Source organism: Tigriopus californicus, chromosome 11 (genome assembly GCF_007210705.1).
Source record: "Tigriopus californicus strain San Diego chromosome 11, Tcal_SD_v2.1, whole genome shotgun sequence".
In the NCBI taxonomy this organism is placed as follows: domain Eukaryota; kingdom Metazoa; phylum Arthropoda; class Copepoda; order Harpacticoida; family Harpacticidae; genus Tigriopus; species Tigriopus californicus.
Window position 1 is genome coordinate 7643198 of NC_081450.1, and position 23650 is coordinate 7666847.

General features: G+C 38.7%; 2 protein-coding genes across 2 annotated transcripts; one reads left to right on the forward strand and one right to left on the reverse strand.

Annotated features, from left to right (window-relative positions):
- Nucleotides 1-5270: 5270 nt before the first annotated feature.
- Nucleotides 5271-13055, forward strand: LOC131890369 (arrestin domain-containing protein 4-like). The gene is made up of 5 exons (XM_059239705.1): nucleotides 5271-5893; nucleotides 6363-6504; nucleotides 10448-10606; nucleotides 12419-12712; nucleotides 12776-13055. The coding sequence occupies exons 1-5, from the start codon at nucleotides 5532-5534 to the stop codon at nucleotides 12953-12955; spliced, it is 1137 nt and encodes a 378-aa protein (XP_059095688.1). The 5' UTR covers nucleotides 5271-5531; the 3' UTR covers nucleotides 12956-13055.
- Nucleotides 12997-15042, reverse strand: LOC131890370 (derlin-2-like). The gene is made up of 2 exons (XM_059239706.1): nucleotides 14373-15042; nucleotides 12997-13545 (listed from the first exon to the last, which is right to left on the reverse strand). The coding sequence occupies exons 1-2, from the start codon at nucleotides 14767-14769 to the stop codon at nucleotides 13115-13117; spliced, it is 828 nt and encodes a 275-aa protein (XP_059095689.1). The 5' UTR covers nucleotides 14770-15042; the 3' UTR covers nucleotides 12997-13114.
- Nucleotides 15043-23650: the final 8608 nt, after the last annotated feature.

Genomic DNA, 23650 nt, shown 5'->3' on the forward strand with positions numbered 1-23650 from the left:
AGTATTGTAGTAAAACCTTTGACCAAAATAATATTTAATGCAATAGAATCGTGAAGTTTGGAGGAATAAATGAATATTACGGAAATTTCTTCGGGATTTGAAGTGATTGACGAGAACTGTCCATTTTATCTGGAATCATGCTGTAGTCGAAAAAACTATAACCGGTGGGAGCGCTGGACATTCTTCGCCGTGGAACTTTATGCAACAATTGGGATTGAAATGCGGGAGAATCCTTTACGTCAAAAAGAGCCTTATCGTCCACTTCTCCTTGGGATGAGAGACGAACTCTGGAGCTTTGAAAAACTTCCAAATTGTGACGATCGATAATTCTGGCATCGCTGTCGGGCAGAATGGTGTAATAAGATTTTTGATCAACCTTGGGNGTGCTGGTGGCCGAGGAGGTGCTGGTGGCCAGATTGATATTGACACGGGATTTGCGTCCTGGGTTTCGTGGTTTTGTGGGTAGGGCGGAAAAAGGTTCAAGGTTGACATTTCTCTTGGCATTCAAGATGACGTTTGGCGAGAAATGCTTACTGCAGATGAATGAATATTTGGTGACTGATTTAGCCTTGAATCCTTGCCGCCCGCAAAGCATGGCCCATCGCTTAACTCTGGCATGGTTGGTGAGGGGAGGAAACCGTACAAATTTGATGGTTGAATCGCTTTTGGACGAAGAGGAGGAGCAGAGCCCCCAGGCACATGTGTATCCCATAATTGGCTAAACAAATATGCTGTGAAAACAACCACTGATAATCCATTAACAGGATTGAAAAATTGGATCCAGGGTTGCCACATAACCCATAGAGGACCATTGGTCAAGCCTATTTTATCTAATCTAGAACTAGATCCAGGTGTTTGCAAAATTAATCACCATTACGTCAAAAATATGCTTAGTTTGATGAAAACTGACTGCTGATTTCCAAAAAATATGTGACGGGTAATATAAGAAAATCTTCATTTTGGCAAACTAATGTACTGGAAAATTTGGGAGCACTGTGTCCAGAGCGATTATCCAAATGCCAAAAAATAGGTTTGGGCAGATCGTATTAACCCTTTTCAAAGAAAGATTTAGCCGTATCTTTTAAAATCTTATGTATACTTTGATATCTAAACAACACAATGATGCGTTTCATTTTTTCATTTGAATAAAAACAAAGAAGTTGGTTTACTAAACTGGCTTTGTTTATCCCGTTTTTGGGCTGACTGGCAGACGTGACGTTGCAAATAAGGGCCCTTATACTGTAGAATATGTTGGTTGAATCCAAGGTGAATCAAATTTGTCGTAAATCATTCAAAGCTTTGCCTTCTTATGCAATACAAACATGTTAGGTCTTTTTGGAAATGACTGACTCCCTGTTGGGAAGGTTTCCAAACAAAGCCCATGTTCGTTGACATTTGGCAGCCAATCAGATCGCTCGAATTTGATGACGTGTACTCAACCTCGCGGGTCTCTGTATCCAGTGTCCCTAGGTTAAGTTAGGTTTTATTCTCTTCTCGAAGAACCAAAATATCAGCTGACCCAAAAACGGAAGATGTGTAACGGCCATAGTGTAAAACCGGCCAATAAGGTCGGTCTGGCTAAGTTCAAGTTCAAAGACGAACACGTTTTCAACCCCACTGAGTTTAGAAGCAACCGCTCATTGTTCTAATGACATGTCTGTTGAGATTGATGACGATAGTCAAATTGAGCAATTTGATGATCTTGAAGTTACAAATTAAGATGCTATAGCGGCCATTAGGGACTTGAGGCTTCCAAGTTCTCTTGGTCCTGATGGTGTGACTCCTCAGCTTCTGATGATATGCTCATAAGTTCTTGCATCTGTTTTCTCGTACTTGATGCGATGCATCTTGGATCAGGGCAAGTTTCCCTCTTCATTAAAGTTAGCTTAAGTTGTTACAATTTTTAAAGGGGAGACATGACGCTCCCCAGTAACTATAGGGGATATTACTCTGATCCCCTCTTCGAAGTGTAAACAAAATCAAACACTGGCTCTGGGAGGCACAACAAGATAGGGTGTGTACTACGCTGATAAGGAAGCCTTTAGCCTCTTAGCATTTGATCCCTTTCTCAAGAATGCTCATTGGTGGAGAAAGAGGGAATAAGGCAGTTTAATATTCAAATGGCTTTATCTTGAACTTTTATTTTGCAAATATGCGATTTTCTCTTTCAAAATTTGAGTATTTGACCTGCAAATGTGATTTGTTTTGTTCATTACTTGCAGAGTAGGTGACTATTGAAGCAAGCAGACAATTTTAAGCGAGGTCATAACACATTTTGATTTGTATTTCGTGTTCTTAAAGGTTATATTGTATGCATTGTTCGGAAATGCATATATCTTCAGGATGATAAGACATTCGTAAGTAGATGTAAGAATCAAACTTAGCAAAATAAATGCAAAATAATGTAGCTGTCATATACTTCTGTTCTGTTAAACCATATTCAAGTTTGCGGCTTTGTTATTCCATTTGTCACTTTGACCTGAAGTTTCATCTTGTTTGAGAAAACTCACAATTAGCAATGAGCTTGGTTACTTTAGACAAGAATAACATATAAAAATGGATCATTTAAAAAAAAACACGTTTGAATGAATTGACTTGTAGCTTAATGGGTGTTGAGGCTTCAATTGTCTGGACGGAAGGAGATGAATCGGGATTCCGGAGATTGGTATTAATCGATCGATCATTAGTCAATCATCGATGGGAGATGGGAGTGTGACTACTGAATAAAGTGAGGATTGGATGACATCTGATGACTTTGTTTATTGATTGACATTTCCAGGCCCCTTCATCCTCTTGGGTACTAGGTTGGTGTTTTCCCGTGCCAAAATAAACCACAATCAATCCATTTTTACTAAATCATTATGGATCAAGTGAGTTCAGGTCTATGATTACTGAAAATGGACACTTTGGTTCGAATGGCAGGTGGGGATGCTGGCATACATGAAACATTTTCTACTTGGCAATTGATCTTTTAACTTGGAGTAGTGCTTAGCGCACTTTCCTAAGACGAGAGAGGTCCCCGATTCGGTTCTCCTCCCCGACCTTCCTCAAGGAAACTTTTAGACGCTAACTACACCTACAGACGGAGAACCAATCTGATACGGACTTTGACATTGCCAAAAGAAAGATATCCAGTTGAAGGTGGGTAAAGTTTTTCATATGTGTGGTTGGATATATCGCATGTTTAAGTCCAGAGATAGCATCTGTACAAGTCGACTGTTCAGCCACATCTTGAATATGCTTCACCCATGAAAAACCAAACCAAGAACTTATATTTGGTGTAATATGCGACTTTCTGTATCTTAATTAGAATATTTGACGTTCAAGCGTGACTTTCCTGTTTGCTTAGATCATTACTGTCACACTAGGTGACTATTGAAGCAAGCGTTTTTTTGAATAAATGGAAAAGAGTACATTTTTATTTGTATTATGTCTTCATACACTGTTGTATGTATTGTTTGTAAATGTTTTTATTATTAGTATTTTAAGATGTTCGTGAATAGAAGTACATAGAACAGAATTGTAAGAAACATAAAATTTAATTTGATAATAAATACGAACTCTCAAGCGTGTTTTCCCGAAAATGTCCAAAATAAACTAATATTATTTTTAAAGGCAACTTCGACGAATCGTCATAAAGGGTCTCTTTCTAAAGCTTTTAGAAATTTTTTCACTTGCAAAAGCAGGTGTTGAGTTTTACATTGTTGATAAACGACGGTATTTCTTTCATAAAAAATGAATGAAAAAGAGAGCGGTATTTTGAATAATCGGAACACTGAAGTTTTCATACAAAGTCTTCCCATTAACCAAATTCCATTATAATATCAGAACCATGAAGTTAAAAGGATTACTGTTCGCTAATACATAAAATAACTTCAATATGTTTTGTATACTGGCAAAAGGAAACATTGATTAGTAGAGACAGCCACTTTTTATCTACTAAAATGTGTAAAAAACGATGAGGTCATGGGTTCAAACCCTGGTGTCGGAAGTAAACCTTTTAAGGTGCTAATGTGACTGAGCAGACTACGAGGCAATGTGATTGGGCAAGAGTTTTCTCCCCAGTGCCCTACAAAGGTCGTGTGCACAGGTCGGCAATCTTGAATTGATTTGAGCCAGAGCTCCTTGGTTTGAAAAATGACCGACTATATCGTATATTTTAGAACCTTTTTATGTGCATCATAAATAATCAAAAAAATTATACTACATAGGAATGTTCGTTACCAGGGCTCGGGCCATATTCACGGTTTACATCTTGTGCCGTGTCCAGCACTTCACTACCTTGGTTAACTAGATTCTTTATTCGGGATACGTGGGATTTAAAGTGTTGCCCCTAACTTAACAGTGAGTGAACTGATCTCCCGTTCCTCAGGGTTACCACATTTACAGAGCTCCCCCATTCCTATGATGTTCCTAGTGAAACATTTTTGGACTTGATAGACCTTTTGCAAACCTGTTGAACTCATTGGAGCCCAAATGGGTTGTGATCATTTGGCTCTAAAAACAAATTATTAGGGATTATCATTAGGGAGAGGGTTGTAACGCAGTTGCTTAACGCGCGACCGACCTAAAACTCGGATTCATGGGTTCGATCCTAGGTCTCCCCCCCCTTTTCTAGTGGATAATCGCCTCGAATGGCGCTCCTTGAACCCAGAATGGGACAAGACTCAATACATCAGGCTGAATTGTATATATTGTAATATTGTAAAAATTAACGGATCCAATGAGGCATTCTCGCAATAAAGACTTTCTTTGATTTTTCCGAGCCGTATTCATCACCTAGTCAGTTCTGACTTTTCCATTATCTAGGTAAATACAATCATCTCCTATCCTAACACATCCTCATTGTTGGAGAATGAGCTAGATATCATAGTAAGGCATTGGTTGACTAGAACGCAAATTATGAACAGGGCCCGAATATCTAAGTAATGTTGGGGAATCAAAGTCAAAATTATTTCGGCTCTATTTGCGGTTATTTGCTTTTGAGACAACGTCATCTACTGCTGTAATTCTAATTATACGATGTGGGATCACAATACAGATCAATACATTTCGTTTCATCTTGTTTCATTTTTATTGCGAACTTAGATGGGAAACTGGCCAAAGTTATCTCACCGAAAGTTTTTTTGGGCTCTTTGATATCTAGATGATGCTCACACTCTTCGGTTGATTTGACAAATATTTGGTCAAGGCCAATAAAGACGACCTGAGATGAAGTGATGAAACAAACCATTTTTAACCATATATTGGTAATCGGCTTGGTTATACTGGAAAGGGGAAAAAATGTTGGCTCGCTTATGATGGGCTTAAATTTGTTCTTATTGGGACATATTTGGTTGATACGCACGTTGTTCTTTGACTCGGTTGCTAAGATCTCTTCTTTAGGCGCCAGACACTTTCTTTTAAGACAATGCTTGGCTCTACTGGAGTACTGTCAAGGAAACCAAGTATAAACAAAGCAATTCCTTGCTCTCAAAAATTCAAGCAATTGAGAAAGGTATCATTCCGTTGACTTCTGGAGACGGGTGAACATGCCGATGTCTTTGCTAAAGGACGGTATTGACAATGTCGTAGTGACATTCGACAATGAATCTGCCACCTATCGTGCTGGGACCGAAATGACCGGGGTCATAGCAGTTTTCTGTGAGGACACTACCCCCGTTCGCGGAATTCGTCTCAAGATCAATGGAAGATTGAACATATTTTGGCGAAAAATTGATGGTGGGAGCACGATTGAATACACCGAAATTGAGGACTATCTTGATAGAGATCTGACAGTTTGGGCTCCCAATCCCAAGAAGAGAGATGAGATGTGGATGTTCCCGGGTCATCACGTCTATCCTTTTAAGTTTTGCTTACCAATAGATCTCCCAGATACCCTGGAAGACTCTCGGTAATGATAAGCGATCGACTAAAAGCTATATCTGCCAAAGTGATGGCCATGCACCGGTTTGGTAAAGAATGAAGATTATAAGATTGGCACTGTTATTCGTCAGGTGTAAGTCTTCATGAACGAGATTTTGGATTAAGATTTCAGCTCACATCGCCTTACATGAAATGTTGAAGACGCTGCCTTCATTTATAGGCGATAGTTTAAGAATACGATCGAAAGGGCCCATTAGGTCCCATTTTGCGATGCGTTCCCTCGCTTCCAAAATGTTTGACGATGATTTGCGACTCTATGCCAAGTGTTTCAAGATGTAGCATTTCGCAAGCATCACACAAAATGTATTGTTTTTTTTTAGATAGACATTAGGCTCCTTAGAAAAGTAGTAGACCGAGAGGATCATGACAAACGACATTTTTTTTAATCAAGGAACGCATAATGTTTTATTATACATTGATTAATTTGATTTCTTTAGTTATGGAAAGATTCAATATGATGTGAAAGCTGGTGTCTATTTAACTCAAGGGCGTGTGACTTATTCCCTTGAAGAGCCTTTCCACATAATCTCAACTCAAGATCCAGCCTTCACACAACCCACAGAAGAGGAGATGCCAAAGGTTCGTATTAGAGCTATGAGCTCTGCAACAAAAAGCTTTTCATGATTCCTTCTTTTGAAGTAACCTACCGATTACATGTTTCTCAGAGTTGTCAGTTGATGCCAAGGTACATCTTTGGTCAAAATTCGTTTAGCATGTTTTGTTCTCCTTGCCTACTGCACTTGAAATCATGATGTCTGAATTAAGTTGCATTAGTTCAGTTTACAATGTTGATACATGTTACTGTTATACAGTGGCTAAAATATCCGTTCATTTTTTAGTCGACATTGGTACAACTTTTGAGGCATTTTGGAATGTCAAAGAGCGTCTGCAACAACTTTTGCAAGCAATATGTCGCTGTTTTGGAATAATGAATTAAACAGACATTTAAATAAGCATCTTTGGAAGAATGCCTATAGAAGTTGGAAACTTGCGAAAATTTCGGCCAGATTATGCGAATTTTTATGCGTAAAAAAGCGCGAAATATGTCCGAGAAAGAGCAAAATATGCCATGATTTTTCGACATTTTTCTATATTTATTTACATACAGAAGGAACGGGTTAACTCCATCTTTCAGAAGCTCCACCGTGTGATTCTAGAAAAGACAGCACAAAAGTTAAGATCTTAGAAGAACTAGCCGTTGAGAGAGAGATTGCATTCATCTCTATAACAGAAACCTGGCTTCGGCCAGGGGTCTTAGATGAAGAACTAACCATAGTTGGTTTCAACTTAGTTCGTTGTGATAGGATACGCCCTGATAATCCCGTATTCCCACATGGGGGCGTATGCCTATATGTTAGGAATGATTTGCACATTAGTCATGTACAAATGTCGAATGGAAAAGAGGAGGTCTTAGTTTGTCATATCCGAAGGCTTGATCTGTCCATTGTAACAATGTATAGACCCCCTTCTTGTTCAGCAAGCTCTTTTACGTCAGCTCTCCAATTCACTGGAAATGAGTTGGATCTGGCAGTTTGCTCGAAAGTTTTCTTTGTAGGGGACTTTAATTTTCCGGCTAACGTTGTAGAGTGGGAGGTTAGTCCTGATGGGTATATTCTCATTTCGAAATCGACATCTCAGTCGTTCGAAAAGCTGGAAGAATTCGCGATCTTGCGCAATTTCTCCCAGCACGTTGGTGTAGCCACTAGAGAGAATAGTGTTCTCGACTTGGTCTTTTCCAATGACCCTGATCTGATCCATGTACACATACATGATCCATGTATGTCCATGTTACACCTAGTAATCTGTCAGATCATCATGTTCTTGAGATGGGGTCGACCATTACTCAAAAGCCGGCGTGCTCTAGAGTAAAACCGGTCAAAAAGGTCGGTTTGGCTAAGTTCAAGTTCAAAGATGAACATTGGCCGTTGATTATAGAAAGATTGGAGAACCTGGGTCTGGTTTCAATTCTGAAACAGGAACTGTCCATAGATGCAGTAATTGATAAGTTAGATTCAGTTTTTAAGGAAGTTTGCTCTAGTCTAGCAATCTCTGAATGTGTTCCAAAAGGTGGTATCGGACAAAAATTCCAAAATGTAGGAAGACTTTGTTCAAAAAGAGTTGCAAACTAGCAAAAAGGCTGAAGAGCACTTCGAATCCTGTTATTGTGGGTAGTCTACAAAAAAGCTGGACGTAGTTCAGGGTAAGATTAAGGCCTCCATCGAATATGACCAGTTACAAATTGAGAGTAATGTGGTTCAGGAGGTCAGGCTTTTTTTCTCTTATGCGAACTCTAAGAGAAAAATGAAACACTCTGTTGGGTCTTTTGAGGTTGATGGGGAAGCCATTAGCAATGTAGAGACTATGGCTAACGTGCTTGGAGATCAGTTCTCCACTGTGTTTTCAACCCCACTGAGTTCAGGACCAACAGCTCATTGCTTTGAAGATGAGTCTGTTGAGATTGACAAGGTTAGTCAAGTTGACCGTTTAGATGATCTTGTAGTCACAGATCAAAATGCTTTTGAGGCCATCAGTGACATACTGCCAGTCTCTCTTCTTATGCTGACGATACAAAGTTAGTTTCTGGTAGGAATGGCCAAGATTCCAGTAGCCTTACAAAGGACTTAGATCAAATCTACTCATGAGTAACTGAGAGCAATATGGTCCTGAACGGAATGAAATCCGCTCAATGACGTTTGGGTCAACTCCTTTAAATATTCCACTCGTAGATAATGGAGGTAAAGATATTGAGCAGGTCTCATCTATGAAAGATTTAGGTGTTCTCCTCCAAAATAATGGAAAGTTCGATAAGCATATCCAGTTGAAGGTGGGTAAAGCTTTTCAAATGTGTGGTTGGATATATCGCACGTTTAAGTCCAGATATAGCATCACGATGCTAACTCTGTACAAGTCGATTGTCCAGCCACATCTTGAATATGCTTCACCCTTTTGGGCTCCAATGAGTTCAGCAGGTTTGCAAAAGGTCGAACAAAAGGTATTTGATACTGTACGTCTTCAAAAGCATCCATGAGCTTTGTCCCAACCCAGGATTTAGGGTCAATTCTAGTGACCGTAGAGGCTGAATGCACGTTTTGAGAGCACCTTCAAGCCCGCGAGAATCCAGGCTAGTTCGAACAATGAAGTTTACTTCCCTTCTTTCTCGGGCTCCTTCATTGTTTAATTTGCTCCCCTCTAATATTCGCAGGGAATACGATACTTGATCCGGTAGCATCTTTCAAGTTAGACTTGGACAAATCTTTAAATAGCATTCCAGATCAACCATACATTCAAGGACTAGCTCGGTCTGCCAACTCAAATTCGTTGGTAGACCAAATGTCAGATAAAGATTGAAGGGTAATAAATAGACGAATTATAACCTTTCAATTTTACTAGTACTGGGGATTGCATTCCCTATAGCGGTTAGAAAAGCTCGTGCAAACCAAACCAAAAAAAAAGATCCTGACGTCGCGGAAGTGGGCGTCCTTTAAACGCAGTCTCTTTGACGAGTGTCCATTACAGACCATATAATGACTAGACCTCGGACAGCGAGAGGAAAAATGGGAACACTTGCCTTCATCAGATGGTACATAATTTTTGGTGTACAGCATAGAAAACCAAATAACCAGAATGCTCAAGCTCCACAGGAGTTGTACTGGATGAGCATGATTTCAGGTCAGCTGGCGCTGGGTGGCAAGTGACAATCACACTTAGTGAAATCTCCCTTTAGGCAAGTTTAATCATTCCCATGATTCGTTCGTTAGTCTTGTTTTCTTTTAATTTCTTGAGATTCTTACAAATATGCATGTAGAAAGAGCGGTAGGATAATAAAAACATGCTTTTTGGGCATAACACACAAAGCATTTTTCAAAAGATTGGGACATTAGCAGAGCAAATCACATATTCTATTAATTGCCCTTGTTTAGCAACGCATCTCGAAAGTGTAGCAAAATGTATCCGTTAGATATGGTGCACAGTGACTCATGCTTTTTCATCGGCCAGCGTGGTCGGATTCTGAGTGAGTTTGTCACTGATTGCGTTCATTAAAGACCCAGCGATTGTAGGTTGCTAGTACTGAACAGGCAGTCACCCTCATGTTCTTTAGTGTACAGGCTTGTTGACACAAAATCCATTTTCCTCTGGATTGAGGTTGGGCAATGCGACATCTAGTCGTTATATGATATGTGGTGTCCAATAATTGCCAGTGCTTGGGTCGAGTCCGGCAAAAGTCGGACATGTTCGAGTCCTCAGATTTATTTTTTGTTACCGGACTCAGTGAGTCCGGATTCTCTTGTATTAAACAGTGAACTGAAAAATTGCAAACATGACTTTTGTGGTGAATAAAAAAAAATTTTACAATGCAAAAGTCTTATTCGCAGTTAAAGTCTTATTTGAATGCTCGCTGATCTCGAATATTCTCCTTTTCTAGTCGGGGAAGAATATGGATTCATCGAAATGGAAATGAGGGATTTTGTAGAAGCCTATGTTTGCTTGTTGGTCATGCTATAATTTTACGTTTGTTTTGCAGGAAAATTATGCATATGCCACTATTGGGGGAACTTGTTTCTTGAAGAAAACTCATGTGGAATTGTACATGAAATTGGATCAAAATATCTTCAAGCTTGGTGATACCATTCCAGTTCACGTAGAGTGCCGTTTAGAGGGAGGAAATGCTGATGTTGATAAGGTAGATGATTGTCCGTCGAATACTTCGAAACAATTTAGCGGTAAGAACAATGTGTTTGAGTGAGTAACAGATAGTATGTGATATCCTTCCCCACTTGACTTCTTTGATTGGTACTTGAGCCAATAGGAGGTGAGTAGTTCGATTGACAAATATCTTCAATGACAATATCTACTCAAAAGGTACTTTTTCTTGTCATTTATTCTGTGCCTATTTTTTGCTTAAAATTGCGCTCCAAATCCTGACTGGAGTACTTTAACAAATGTGTTCCCAAGTTATCTTGCTTGGATGGGAGGCTTCATCCATAAGTACTAACTTCATTCGTGTGTATTTTAAAAACCATTGGCAATATCAAAATATGGTACTAGAAATGCGAAACACATTTATTTTTGGACCAATTTGCTTGGGGGATTTCGTGAACAATTTTGATGGTCACTTATGATGAGAAAAGATCTTCGTGCCCATAGCCCCCTTACGCTGCACCAAATATGTTTTACTTTCTACACTTCAGAGGGCGCATTGTCATTCAGCCTCCACCAAATAGAGGGCCGATTGGGCCAATTTCTTTTTTGTGAATTTTAATGCATTTGTGTTGGTTTTGGCTCATTCTATCAAAATCTAATTTATGATTAGTGTCCCGGGTCACATTATGTCCGGAAAAGAAATTGCTTTCAGGGCAAGGCAAGAGCAGTTTATTTAGCAATCTACCATGCCTCTTCCTGTTTTCTTTGGGCCGTGTGACGTTGCAAATAAGGAACCTTATTCGTGCTTCACGAGTGCACACCTTTTTGTTTTAAACATAGTTTAGAGCAACTTTCTTGAATGAGTGAAATGTTCTTGAAATTTGTCAATAAATTATATTGAGAGCTGTGAAAATTGCATTGTTTAAAAATTTCACTGGTTCAGATGGTTTTGGATTACCCTCAACTCAAAACTTAAATATGAAAACCGCAGAACTCAATAGAGCATTAGAAACAAAAAAGATAAATGTGTAAAATAAAGTTCATATGGACCCACTTTGTACCAGAAGTGTAAAGATCTGGGATTTCATACTTGTGCGCCCTCTGGTCCTCCCATGAAGTAATTGTCACCAGGCCTTTGATGATGACCAGATGTTAGCACCAATTTTTTCTCCATATTTATTGCATATTTTCGTCACTTGCCATTTCAGGACAATTTTAGCAAATGAATGTTGGACTAATAAAGTTTAAAGTAATTGTTGAATAATGTCCCAAAATGGCACACAATTTTGTTCATGCAGAGTTGGAAGCACTGAATAAGCTTCAATCATGGTGGTTCTTGTTGGGATTGTGGCGCAGCCTGGCTAGCTCACACAGCTAAAATCCGAGCCGGTAGTTTACAAGTCTCTATTGCCGGTAATTCCATTTCAAGGCCGTCCTATGAATGAAATAGTATGAAGCTTATGAGGCCAAATTTAGATGTTTTCTTTGCAGTCTTTACGAACTAAAATGAATGCCATGGAACCAAGTTCATAAAGCAGTGACGCAAATAAGTTTCCTAGCATAAGAGAGGTCACCAGTTCAATTCCCCTCTACAACATAATGTATATATACAGTAATGTATAAAATAACAGCAATGAAAATTGACGGTTAGTGCAAGCTGCACTTGCCCGGCATGGGTGTCTCTACCCTCTGACTCTTAAAGTTCTAAATTAAAGAGGTGTACGAATTGCAGCTTTCAAAGCAGCAACTTGAATTGAAATCAAATGCGTATCATACATAGGATTTTGCTAAATTGTGGTAATCGCATTTCCAATCCTATGAATGAGCTATTATGACCGAAAACTGATTTTAGGTTACTGTATTACTGGTGCAAGAGGCCATTTATACCGTGGGGCATGGGACAAAAGACGTATCGAAAAAAAAGGAACGGTTGGTCGTTGCAGAGGCAGTCGATGAGGAGGACACAGATGTGGGAAAGATACAAAACTACGATCTTAATTTGAATATAAACGACAGAATGCCCCTAACCGACTTTCCTTGGTGTGACTTCATCGATATCGGGTATTCTGTTCACGCAGTTGCAAGAACACATTCATTTTACGACGACATCGTGGTGAAGCTACCTATTATCATTGGACCCAAAACGGTAGGTCACTTGGTCCACACCTCTGATGAACCATAGGTTAAGGACTTGCTCTTGATTTTGTAGAATGACAGCGATGTGATTTCCAATGAAGAAATCCTGGAGGCTCCCATCAATGATCTTCTAACCGAAGAAATTCAAGAAGAAAGTGACAACGAACGTATTGAAGACAACCCTGGAAAAGATTTGGATGATGAGAGTCTTCATAACGAAGCGCAAGCCATCTTGAACGATTTGGAAGAATGACCTAAATTGAACAACTTTTGTGATTGAGAACGTAGGAACGATGACAAGTTTGGAAAGCATGTAATATTTTACCAACAAATATAAAACATTTTTATCACAAGGTTGTTTTCATCGAAACAAGTCTGTCAAAAAATGACATTAGCTAGAGAGGCACAAATATCACTCTCTCGGTCGATCATTGTTTGGATTATTTGCGCCGTTGTTGCCTTGGTCTGGTACATAATCTGGCCTGGCGTCATCAACGTTAGCTCCATTGCCCCAATTGAACCCGCCGGGTCTGTCTTCCGGCGGAGGGTTGTAAAATGGATCCTCCGTAACAGGATCGAAAATCATCTTAAGGACGGCAGGTGTCACCAGAAGCCGTTTTCCATGGGGTTGATTAGGAAACACATCCTCCAAGAAATAATAAACATGGCCCACTCCTATGCCTAAAAGATCGACGATAAAGGAGTTGCCGAGAAGGATTGAGAAACCTAGCAGAACCCATGGCAGGTAAGGAGCGCGAAAGTTGATGATCCCGATGAAACTCATTCGAGTTTGAGGATTACGACGTCCCCAGACATAGACGAACATAATCGTGAAGGCTTGTCCTAGAAATGGAAAGCAATGAAATGAATTCGGACCTATAAAATTGTTCAACAAAAGGTTACGAAACATAATCATGGGTGGTTGGATGCTTGGGAAGGGAAATGTGCTCATCCCGAACTTGAAATTCATTTTCATCGCTATATTTTTCGCTCATAATTGATTGAATATTTGAGGACGTATATTTCAAAACATAATAAAGACTATCCAACTACATTTTGGTAAAAGCACGCGCTCTACAAACATTGCTTTTAAATTTGAACATTTTTGGCCATAGATCATCAACAATTCTTATGGCAACGATTCTTGGACTTCCTACTGGGATTGGAAACTCAGCAATATAAAACGAAAAGTCTATTACTCATACTTTTTTTCATATATCATTTGATCGACAAACGAAATGGAGTGGCAGATCTGGCTAACCCTTGAATATCAGATTGATCGGGAATTTTAGTCAAAAGCTTGTCCTGCTATTGGATCAAGGCCTTAATACACCTTACGAATATTTAAGGGCAGCAAATTAGACAATGATGGAGCCCGAGAAAGAAGATAGTTGGATTTCATTGTTCTAACTAGCCTGGATTCTTGAGGGCTTGAAGGTGAATATAGATATAGAAAATATTAGCAATTACTTACTAGTTGATTAAATCTAACTAATCACTTCAGTAACTTTGGGTACGAAAAAGTTGAAATCAATGAAGTTCTGTGAGTAAAGTAAGGCGATGTCAAAGTTTTAGAGCTGGGGCTTGTAAGATTAGGGTGCTCTATTAGATGGGGTCATCGGATCTGTACGAGTCGACATTAATGGCTCGAGTCAGTAGTCGGTACTTACCCAAGAAAAGAAGATCCACAAAGACACCAAAAACGATCATCATGACCGCTCCGAAGAGGAACATCATGACAAAATCGGCCGTCCGTCCACGGAAAGAACCTGTTTCCAACATGCTGAAGTAACGATAGGTGAAGAACAAATTGAACAAGAAGTTCAGTCCCATAGAGCCGAAAAAGAGGAATGTGGTCACCAGACGCCAGATCTGCCCACTGCGATACACCAGAGGCGGGTTGAAATACAATTGGAACGGCGAAACCATCTCGAAATGAACGGCCAACGTGGTCATGACGCACGCCGTCAGATAGACACGAGTCACAGGCGGGATTTGGAGGTAACCTTGCCGCATCAAGGCCACCACTCCACCTCCTCCACCCACATCGCCCCCATGGGCAGCCATTTGGTCCAATCAACCTTGTTTAGGTTCGGGAGGGTCAAGAATGCGATTTCAATCCTGAGAGGCCGCGCCCAATGCTCCAATGCTCCGTGATGATCGTTCGTTTGAGGTATCGGGTCAACAAGGGAGCCCACCACTAGGGAACAACTCACGAACAAACAAACGGCGAGAAGTTCGTATCTTGAGAGCTCTTCACCCTTACCATAAGTCACCTCTCACAAACGGGATAAAGTGTATTGAGAAAGAGATATTAGGGAGCCGCTGGCTGCTGGGCTGAGTACCTCCTAGCTGTCTGTCCCACCGATAACCGCAACTCTCCACAAACACGGGATCCATCTAGAGACCCTCTAGTCAGAGACCCGCAAGGTTCAGTTTTCGCTTGGAGTACGTCAGTGAGTGCTGTCAGGTCTTAGGACTCCGAACATGCCTGATTAACTCTAATAACATACCAGATAATGCCAGAACATGCCAAATACGAAACAAAATATGCCAGAAAGAAATATCATCTCACATAGGGCATGTCAAGTGAAGGAAATTCAAGGGAAAATTTGGCCCTGCCCCCTGATTTTGGACATTTTGGGGAGGGAGAACCAAGACAAAAATCACAATCAACATCTGCCCATTGAATTGTCAATAACTGAGTGATTTTGAGTGAGCTGTGCTACAAAACCTAACAAAATGACCATGTTTGGTGTAGTTCTGTAATTCAGTTTGGTATATTGTTGTAGCATTTGTTATTTTAACATATAAGTTAAGCCAAATCTACAACTAGCAATAAAATAACAAGTTTTAGATAAATATAACAAAAAAGGTTTTGCGCAACAAATTTATATTTCATTAACAATGCTCACCCCACAGTCTTTGCAACATTTAAAAAGAAGATTGTTGATTGTAATACTTCAAATTTTCTTTCAGTTACTTATAACCAAGTATTCAATAAAATATAGAAATTACACAAGTTTTGCGGAAAGAAATGAAGGTTTGTGGTTATTATCTTTCTTAGCCTTTAAATGAAAACATGGCATAACTTTGCTAGTATTCATTTAAATATGTGGACCCCCTATTGCTGCACTATTATGAGAAAAAGACAAGGTTACCTTGTTCATTGTAGCATAAGCTTCATCCTGTGTTTTACAATTCATTTGTTGTTTTGTCATTCCTGTTCTTTTCACTAATTTCATTACTTCATGAGGATTACTCTGTCCTTTATACATTCAAAAGTGCAGCACTCTCCTTTTTATGCTTTCCATGGGGCAACTAATGTAAGAGATTGCGTAAAGGCAGCTGATGTTAAACACTTGCATTTCCACAAAAAAAATCAGCTTTTGTCAAATAAGGTAAGCAGGAACAATGAAAAATGTGGGAATGGGAGAGCCACTGTATTTAGTTTCAAGGTTTTCACCATCCAGGCTAGCCAAAATAATGAAGCACAGTTGTCTCTTACAGGTCCCTTCAATGCTCTGTTTATATTATAACTTTTGTTATAACTTTTATATCTTTTTTATTATATAACTTTTTTCACTTTAAATCAGGGGGGTCAGACAGAGAGGGCTCTCTGTTTCAATTTTGCATGCTTTTTCATGATGTCTGTCTGCCTATGAGGTCAGATGAGGCCATGGAGTCCATGGCAAGGCATAACCAAACAATACAGTGTTCTTAAATAATGAAATCAATTTTGATGATAATGGTCTTAAAAATTACTAGTCATGAAGACTTGATTATCAGCTTGCCATGAGAGGGCCAAAAAGATAACCAATTCATGTCCGCCATGGTCAATTTGAATGTCTAGTAGAAGTATATCTGTGCAATTTCTTCCTTGAATTATGTTGTTTTTGGGGAATCCACCCACCTCACCTCAAATAGCAAATCCATTTTCTCATCCACGACATTTTTGGTCATTCTAAGCAAAGTAGTTTTTATTATTATGTAATAAAGTCAAAAATTTGTGTCTTTATGATTTTGGCAAGTCTATGGTCTAATACTATTGTTTTACATTTTTTAGCTCATAAACACAATAATATCAACTCTAGGACCTGACCAAACTAAAAAGAACTGTAAATCATGACTAAATTATAAATTGTATTGCTAATGGCACTTTTTCAGATTGGAATAAATGACAAGGATGTGCCTAACAGGGAACAAGTATTTGTTGCTTTGTTAGAGTAGATTAATGTTTCTGCCCTTCCATCTGTCAAGACCACTGATATTAGAGTTTTGAGCATTTATTAGCAAATAAAGCAACATTAGGGTTGATTTAATACAAGAAATTATACTCACTCTTTTCACTCAATGAAGGCATGAAGCTTTGCGTTGAAGGGTGGTTTTGGAATGTTAAAGTAACCTTAAAATTACTTTACAATTCAAATTTTATAAAAGTTTGTTAAAAGTGACTCATTCAAGAGTTATAGGCTTATTTCTGACATGTGTTTTATGTACTGGTCCATGTATTTCATGATCCACAGAGTAACCTCACAGCTAATACTAGCAGACAGCCACATTGTTATTATATTGCCATGCTACCTCTCTATATATCTCTATATACCATGCTTAGATTCTATATTTAATACAGTGATTCCACAGTTGGGTTGGGCTGTGTGGAAATAAAATGATCAGGTTGAAAAGACTAGTCTAAGTGGCTCTCCAAGCCAAGCACAACACCATGAATATTATACTTCCCACTTCCCTCTCTTCCAATGTTTTCCTTCCCATGTTGCCCTTCAATACGGATAAAAACTAGTCACCTTGTCTCCAGACAAGGCAGATCAACTCAAAATAGTACATGAAACATCATCTAGCCCATTAATAGCTATATTTTCAAAATATTCTTTTTTTGTCATAAATGGAAATATGAATGTCATATTTATTTTCTAGTTTCTGAGCACCCTCTTCCTGGTATGCTTATTTTGGAGAAGAAAACTGGCACAACATACCAGATAGACACAAATTTTGGTCACCCATATATTTGGAGATGAAGCTCAAGTTAAGGCAAAAAGAGAGCCTGAACTTTGCAACCTTGAGATTATTGGACAATCTTCAGACAGTGTGGCTTTTCAAATTGGAGGGAATCAAAGTAAATTAAAGAGTAAAATGAGCTCCTCTAGTTTTTGTAACAGTAAGGCTTTGAAATTAACTGTTAAAATCCAATAATGTTTCACATTTACTTAAGAGGGAATGGCTGGCAAGTGTTGGAACTTTTAAGAGAACCAAAGGAATATGTGGCACCAAGAAAATGATCTGATCACAGACCAGCTCATATTTGTTGAAATCATCATATCTTATTTTAGTCTCTAATGAAAGGTTTCAAAAAAAGCTCAGCAGGCAGTGAGTCATTTGTAAAAGGAGCTCACACATTCATATTGCATAAAAAGTTGAAGTTTTAGATAGCTTATGAGAGGTATAATCCAGCATGTAAAAACATGTAGGAAAAAGATCATGGATATTCTTGAAAATGTATTGTAAAAGATACATTCTGCACCTCCTTTAAATACTGCATTGTCCCAATCTTCTAGGTTTTTTGCATTAAAGTAGTTGCTCTCTAGTTCTCAAATTATTCCTGCTTGTCCTGTCGCCAAAAGCTCAAGCTTTTCCTGAAAATGCAACTAGACGCTCAATACTTTACATACAAAAGGGCAAATATAAGAAAACTTAGATTATAGAGGTCTTTTCACCCAGAGGAACCAAATTTGATCTAGAAACCTGCATGGTTAACGGTATTCATTTGGGGATCAAAGTTAGGCAACAACTTTTTGAGCTTTTGATTTTTAAGATTGTGAAATAATAAAATGTATGGACACCATTGGTAATAGGATAGGATCACACAATCAGTTTTTTGGCTTTAGTTTGTACCCCTTTGCGCCCATGCACCATCTTTTGGATGGGTAGGAATGTGTCAATTGTAAAAAATGACGCCACTTTTTCAACCAACAATTGAACTTCTGTATCAAAGCAAGCTTAAAGTTTTACCTTTTTGTCGTTTCTAGCACAATCCCTTGCTTTTTTGGTATTTGGACATTTCGGCAAGCGCTGGTACCACCAAACAAACTTGCCTGCCAATGCCAGTGATGCAAAATTGGCATTTCGAACTGGTTTTAAAGAAGCTGACCTTTCTTCATATAGCAATATGAAAGAAGGGTCAGCTTCTCAAAAACATGTTTCAAGCTCCAAACTTGCATCGCTGACATTGGTACCAGCAAACAAAGGAACCTGCCAGAGCTTGCCTAAACGTCCCCATGACAGCTCTGCTTATTTTGACACTATTGTAATTGACACATGCCACAGCCAAACCCTCAATGCATCCCATTGTAAGCCAAAAGGGGGCGCTCAAGTACAAAGGGGTAAATAACAACCCCTGTGTGCATGTCCTTTTTCTTCAAAGTTTTGCAAAATTAGTTTCACGTTTTTTTTATGTGTCTTTTTTGCTTTTAAACAGGCTTATATATTTGGGATTGAGAATTTCCTTCCTGTGGAAAAAGTTATTCTGTTCAAAAAAGTTTGAAAAAAAAATTGTTAATGATTATTTGGTCCTCAAAAAGAATTTCATTTCTGAGCTCTACAGATCAGGGCAGGAGGCACTATGGACAAGGTAAGAATCTACTACCTAGGGAGAGCACCTTCAAATCCAGGTGCTGGAAGAAATTGATATAATTTTCTTTTTCATCTACATGTTGTCTGATATGGAAGGAAAAATAGCCCTTACAGACCCCCAAAAGCGTTGATGCCTGTGTTGTGGAAAGTATATTTGCAAAATTTTGTGCAAATTTGGTTGATTTTTTATGAAAATTTGGTTTCAATAAATGCCATATTTATCTGCAAGTTTTGGCCGGCCCTAGTCATAACAGTACTCTTTCTTATACCGTGCATTAATTCAAAACGTGTTCGGAAACTTTTCAGTACTGGTGATGGTTTACTTTGCACAGAGGAGCCACAGGCCATACCTCGCCTGTATCTGTATTCAGGGTCTCCAGATCTATCATGCCTTGCCCAAAGCGCTTTGGCCTTGCCTATATAGCCTGAATTGCCCAGATCAGGATCGCTGTAACGAAACCACTTTTTCAAGTATCGCTTCACACTAGATTTCACTCATAAATGCTTCAGTTTCAAGGAACAACGTTGGTTCGGTAACCCAGCTGCCGTTCAAGACACACACTGAAGACTGCAATCTTCATCAATGGGCCCCGATGACATGCGTTCTTCTGTATATCTTGTTTCAATTTTGATGGTCGATGACGGTAAGACGGATTCAAGCAAGATTCCAAGGTCCAAGACTATTAGCCAATTTGGCACCCCTGAGTGGCACTTCCAGGCCCAGACCGATAGGCTTTATTGACATCCAAGACGTTCAACGGAGAAAACATCTCCAGGGTGTCGCCACGCAAGCTGAAAAAAGATCTTGTCTTTGCAAAGGGAAGCGACGCGGAGCAGGGTCAGACCTAAGCCCCAGTATGAGAATGTAGGTTCCTTGGTTCGATTCTCCTCCCTGACCTTTCACAAAGGAACTTTTAAACACTTACTATTTTCAAACACGAATCAATCAAATACGGACAGTGAAGCTAACTATCGGAATTATTTAAAGAGTATGTGATGACTAGACGCTCTGGCGAGGCGAGGTTCATCCCTCCGACCCTAGCAACCAAAAAAAATCACAAGGACGTTAAGTATTGATAGACAGGGACTCTTAAGAGAGGAAGCTACACGGTTTTCCTTTGAAAAAAAGTTTTCCTTTGAAAAACAGCCATAAGGCATTGGTGGTCAATGGATGCAACCTTTGAAATAAATTATAAAAAACCTCTGGTTCACAGAACAGGTTGTCTTAGAGTAGAGTTTATATTTCTACTTGTTGGAAGTTTACATAATAAAATGTATTATCTAAGGTGCACAGAGTAATACCGCAGTCCAATTCCACAAAGTTTGAATTTGAGTTTGGTCTCTAATAATTTTTTAAGCAAACAGTCTAATCATAAGAAAATTATATTTGTTGAGAAATATCATTCCATTATTATGAGGCTTTCAAATGAATTTAGAGAAAATATAACTCAGAGTTACAATATGCCAACTTTTAGTTTGAGGGGCATTCCCAGAGTGAGAACAATAGTTTCAAACTAGTGCACCAAATGACCTAAAATTTGGTCAAGATGTTTCTGAAACAATTTTCTTTGAACAATTTTATTAGCAAAACAAATTGACACATTGGGCTTAGAGCAAATTCTTGCTTTGTCAAGAGCACTAAATTGGCATTTTTAAGTAATTGTGCTTCATTTGTGAGAGGTCATTTTATCCATATTGATACCCCTTGCTTGAAGCAAATACCACCATGGGTTACCAAAATGATAATAATCACACATTTTGTACAATAGATAAGGCAATAATTGACATTCAGAAATATTTACATTCCTGTTTCAATACATTCAAAAACCTTATCAGCAAGGTTTAGGATTCTCAAGGGCTTGAAGGTGCTCTCAAAACGCACATTAATTTTGTCCAAAAATGTTACTACAATACGAAGTTTTTTAGCCATTGCAGAATCAATCACAATCAGAATCCTTTTTGCACCATACTCTGGGCTAGAAGGATAGAACATTCAGACCAGTAGATAACTTTCAAGCTCATGTCGGCAATCCACTATGTACTGTAAACTTGATGATTGCCCGAATGCAAAAAAACTCCAAATTGGCCCCATGCTAGATTTCAAAAGCGATTTTCGCTTCTTTCATTTAATGATCATTTATCAAACAAAATTGAATGGCAAAGATGAATACGAAAAAGAATGTTTCACCTAACATAACTTTGCTAAAGAATTGGTCAAAAACAAAATTAGTCACCCTTGGAAAATGATGAATTTTCGAAGCTGCCGAGTTCAAGAGTAGAGCATCCAATATAGCTTTAAGTTGTCTTTAACAAGTAAATTTTATTGTGCAAATAATGCAAAGCCATGATTAAATGGTAAATTTCATCTTCAGAAACCCTTCTATCGTATTTTTGTCGAACCTTTTTTGGCAGTGGGTAATGCCCAAGAAATGAAAAAAAATTAAAACATGAAACTGTATGTTAGCCAAAAACCTAAGAACCATGAAAACATGTAGTTCAGAAAGAAAATTACATTGCTCTCGGCTCCTTATTTGCACTGGCGTATCAGAAAAATAAAGGCAGTTTTGTAAAATATTTCTAAAATAATGTGGCAGCATAAAACATTGATGCTCTTGAAACTTCCTGTCAATTAAACCAATCTTATTTTGAGAGAGCTGGTAGGTAAAATTATTAATTTCTAAACAAAAATGTTTAAATAGGTAGTGACGAGGCCGGAAAAAGACACATTTTTTTAAAATTCCTCAGATTAACTCTAACCAAGAGTTGGGCAAAATGCCCCCAAATTGCCGCATATTTCTGTGCTCCCTGTGAAACATTTTTCTTTCCTTTTCCTTGCTTACAATTTGGGAACCATTATTTTTCTACTCTTCAAAATTGAAACCCCAATTTGATCTCAGATTGAACTAGATTGGCTAAAATAATTTGATAAATGGAAGAAAATCTACCATTTCTGAAACTGAGTAGCAAGAAAATTTTGTTTCGCTATCCATTTTATCCACAATTAGTTTTTGAGGACAACTATCCTTTATTAAGTGGCAATCAAAGGAACGGTCGTTGCTTGGGTGGTCCCGGAGCAAGCCAGGAGAAGCCAAAAAGAAGACAATAAATGTCTGTAAAGCGGGTGATGCTCAGTAATCTTTCAACTTGGAACAGAAAAAGATAACATTAGTATAAATTTCCCACTTTGTAAATACATGTTATAGGATGTGACTCAGAATTACTCTGACCCAAAAACAAGCCAAATTGGAGGGAACCCCATTCGTAATCCACATTTCTATGAGACCAAAATTAAATGTAAATGCAAGCTGACAAATCTAAAGCCTACGTATTCGACAACTTCCACCGTCTTAAACGATTTGTGAAAGCCTGAACAGTGCATGTAATTCACTACTTTAATTTGTCGGGTCCGTTCGAGATTAAAGTTGCGTGATCCAATTACATGCTTTTAACTGAGATGACCAATGACTCGACAAGTTATGAAATTGTTTAAATCAACCAGATAAAAAATTGTCATTTGAGATAAGAGAGATTCATGTCTCGTGTTTGCTGACGTTGTGGTAGGAATTAACAGCGGCTTTGCACATAACTATGATGAATGGTAACTTCGATATCTGGTTGATGATTTATCTTAAAATCCCTTCCCTTTTCATACTCACATTTGGTTCACTTGTGGTAATTTTAATGCACTTCCATCGAACTGAATTGTGGCGTCTTGTGGTGTTGTATATTTGAATTTGATTCTTCACCCAGAGGTTTGGTTACCCTGAACTTGAAATGTTTATTTTCGAGCTGGACAAGTGAGTGAGTAAGTGACTGAGTAGGAGAGTGCACGAATCCCTGAGTGCGTGCCAATAGGAGCTGCTTGTGGTAGATAGGTAAATGGGTGGTTTAGATGGTTGCTACCATTGGTAGTTGGTCGTAGACAAGATTGTGCAGTGCTTAAGAAGGTGGATTCAATTTGGATTGGGACACATTGGACACCAACCATGAACATTACGGACCAGGTTGAGAACAACACTTTCCTTGCCACAGTAAACAGTCAGTGATGTCTGAATGCGTTTTCAAAGTGCTGAAGCGAGTTGCCTTTTCATGGCAAATGCTCTAAAACCACATTTAAGTAAGCTAGATCGATTTTAATGAAAATCGATCATTTGACAGGACTATGGGAAGGATGTTTGGTCGCTCATGTGGGTAATTAATTGTGAAATGAAGGAATGAAACGTCTTCAATCTTGCTAAACGAAGACTTGGATCAGAATAGACGTTTGGAGTCGCGTTGTGTGATCACCATACATCATATT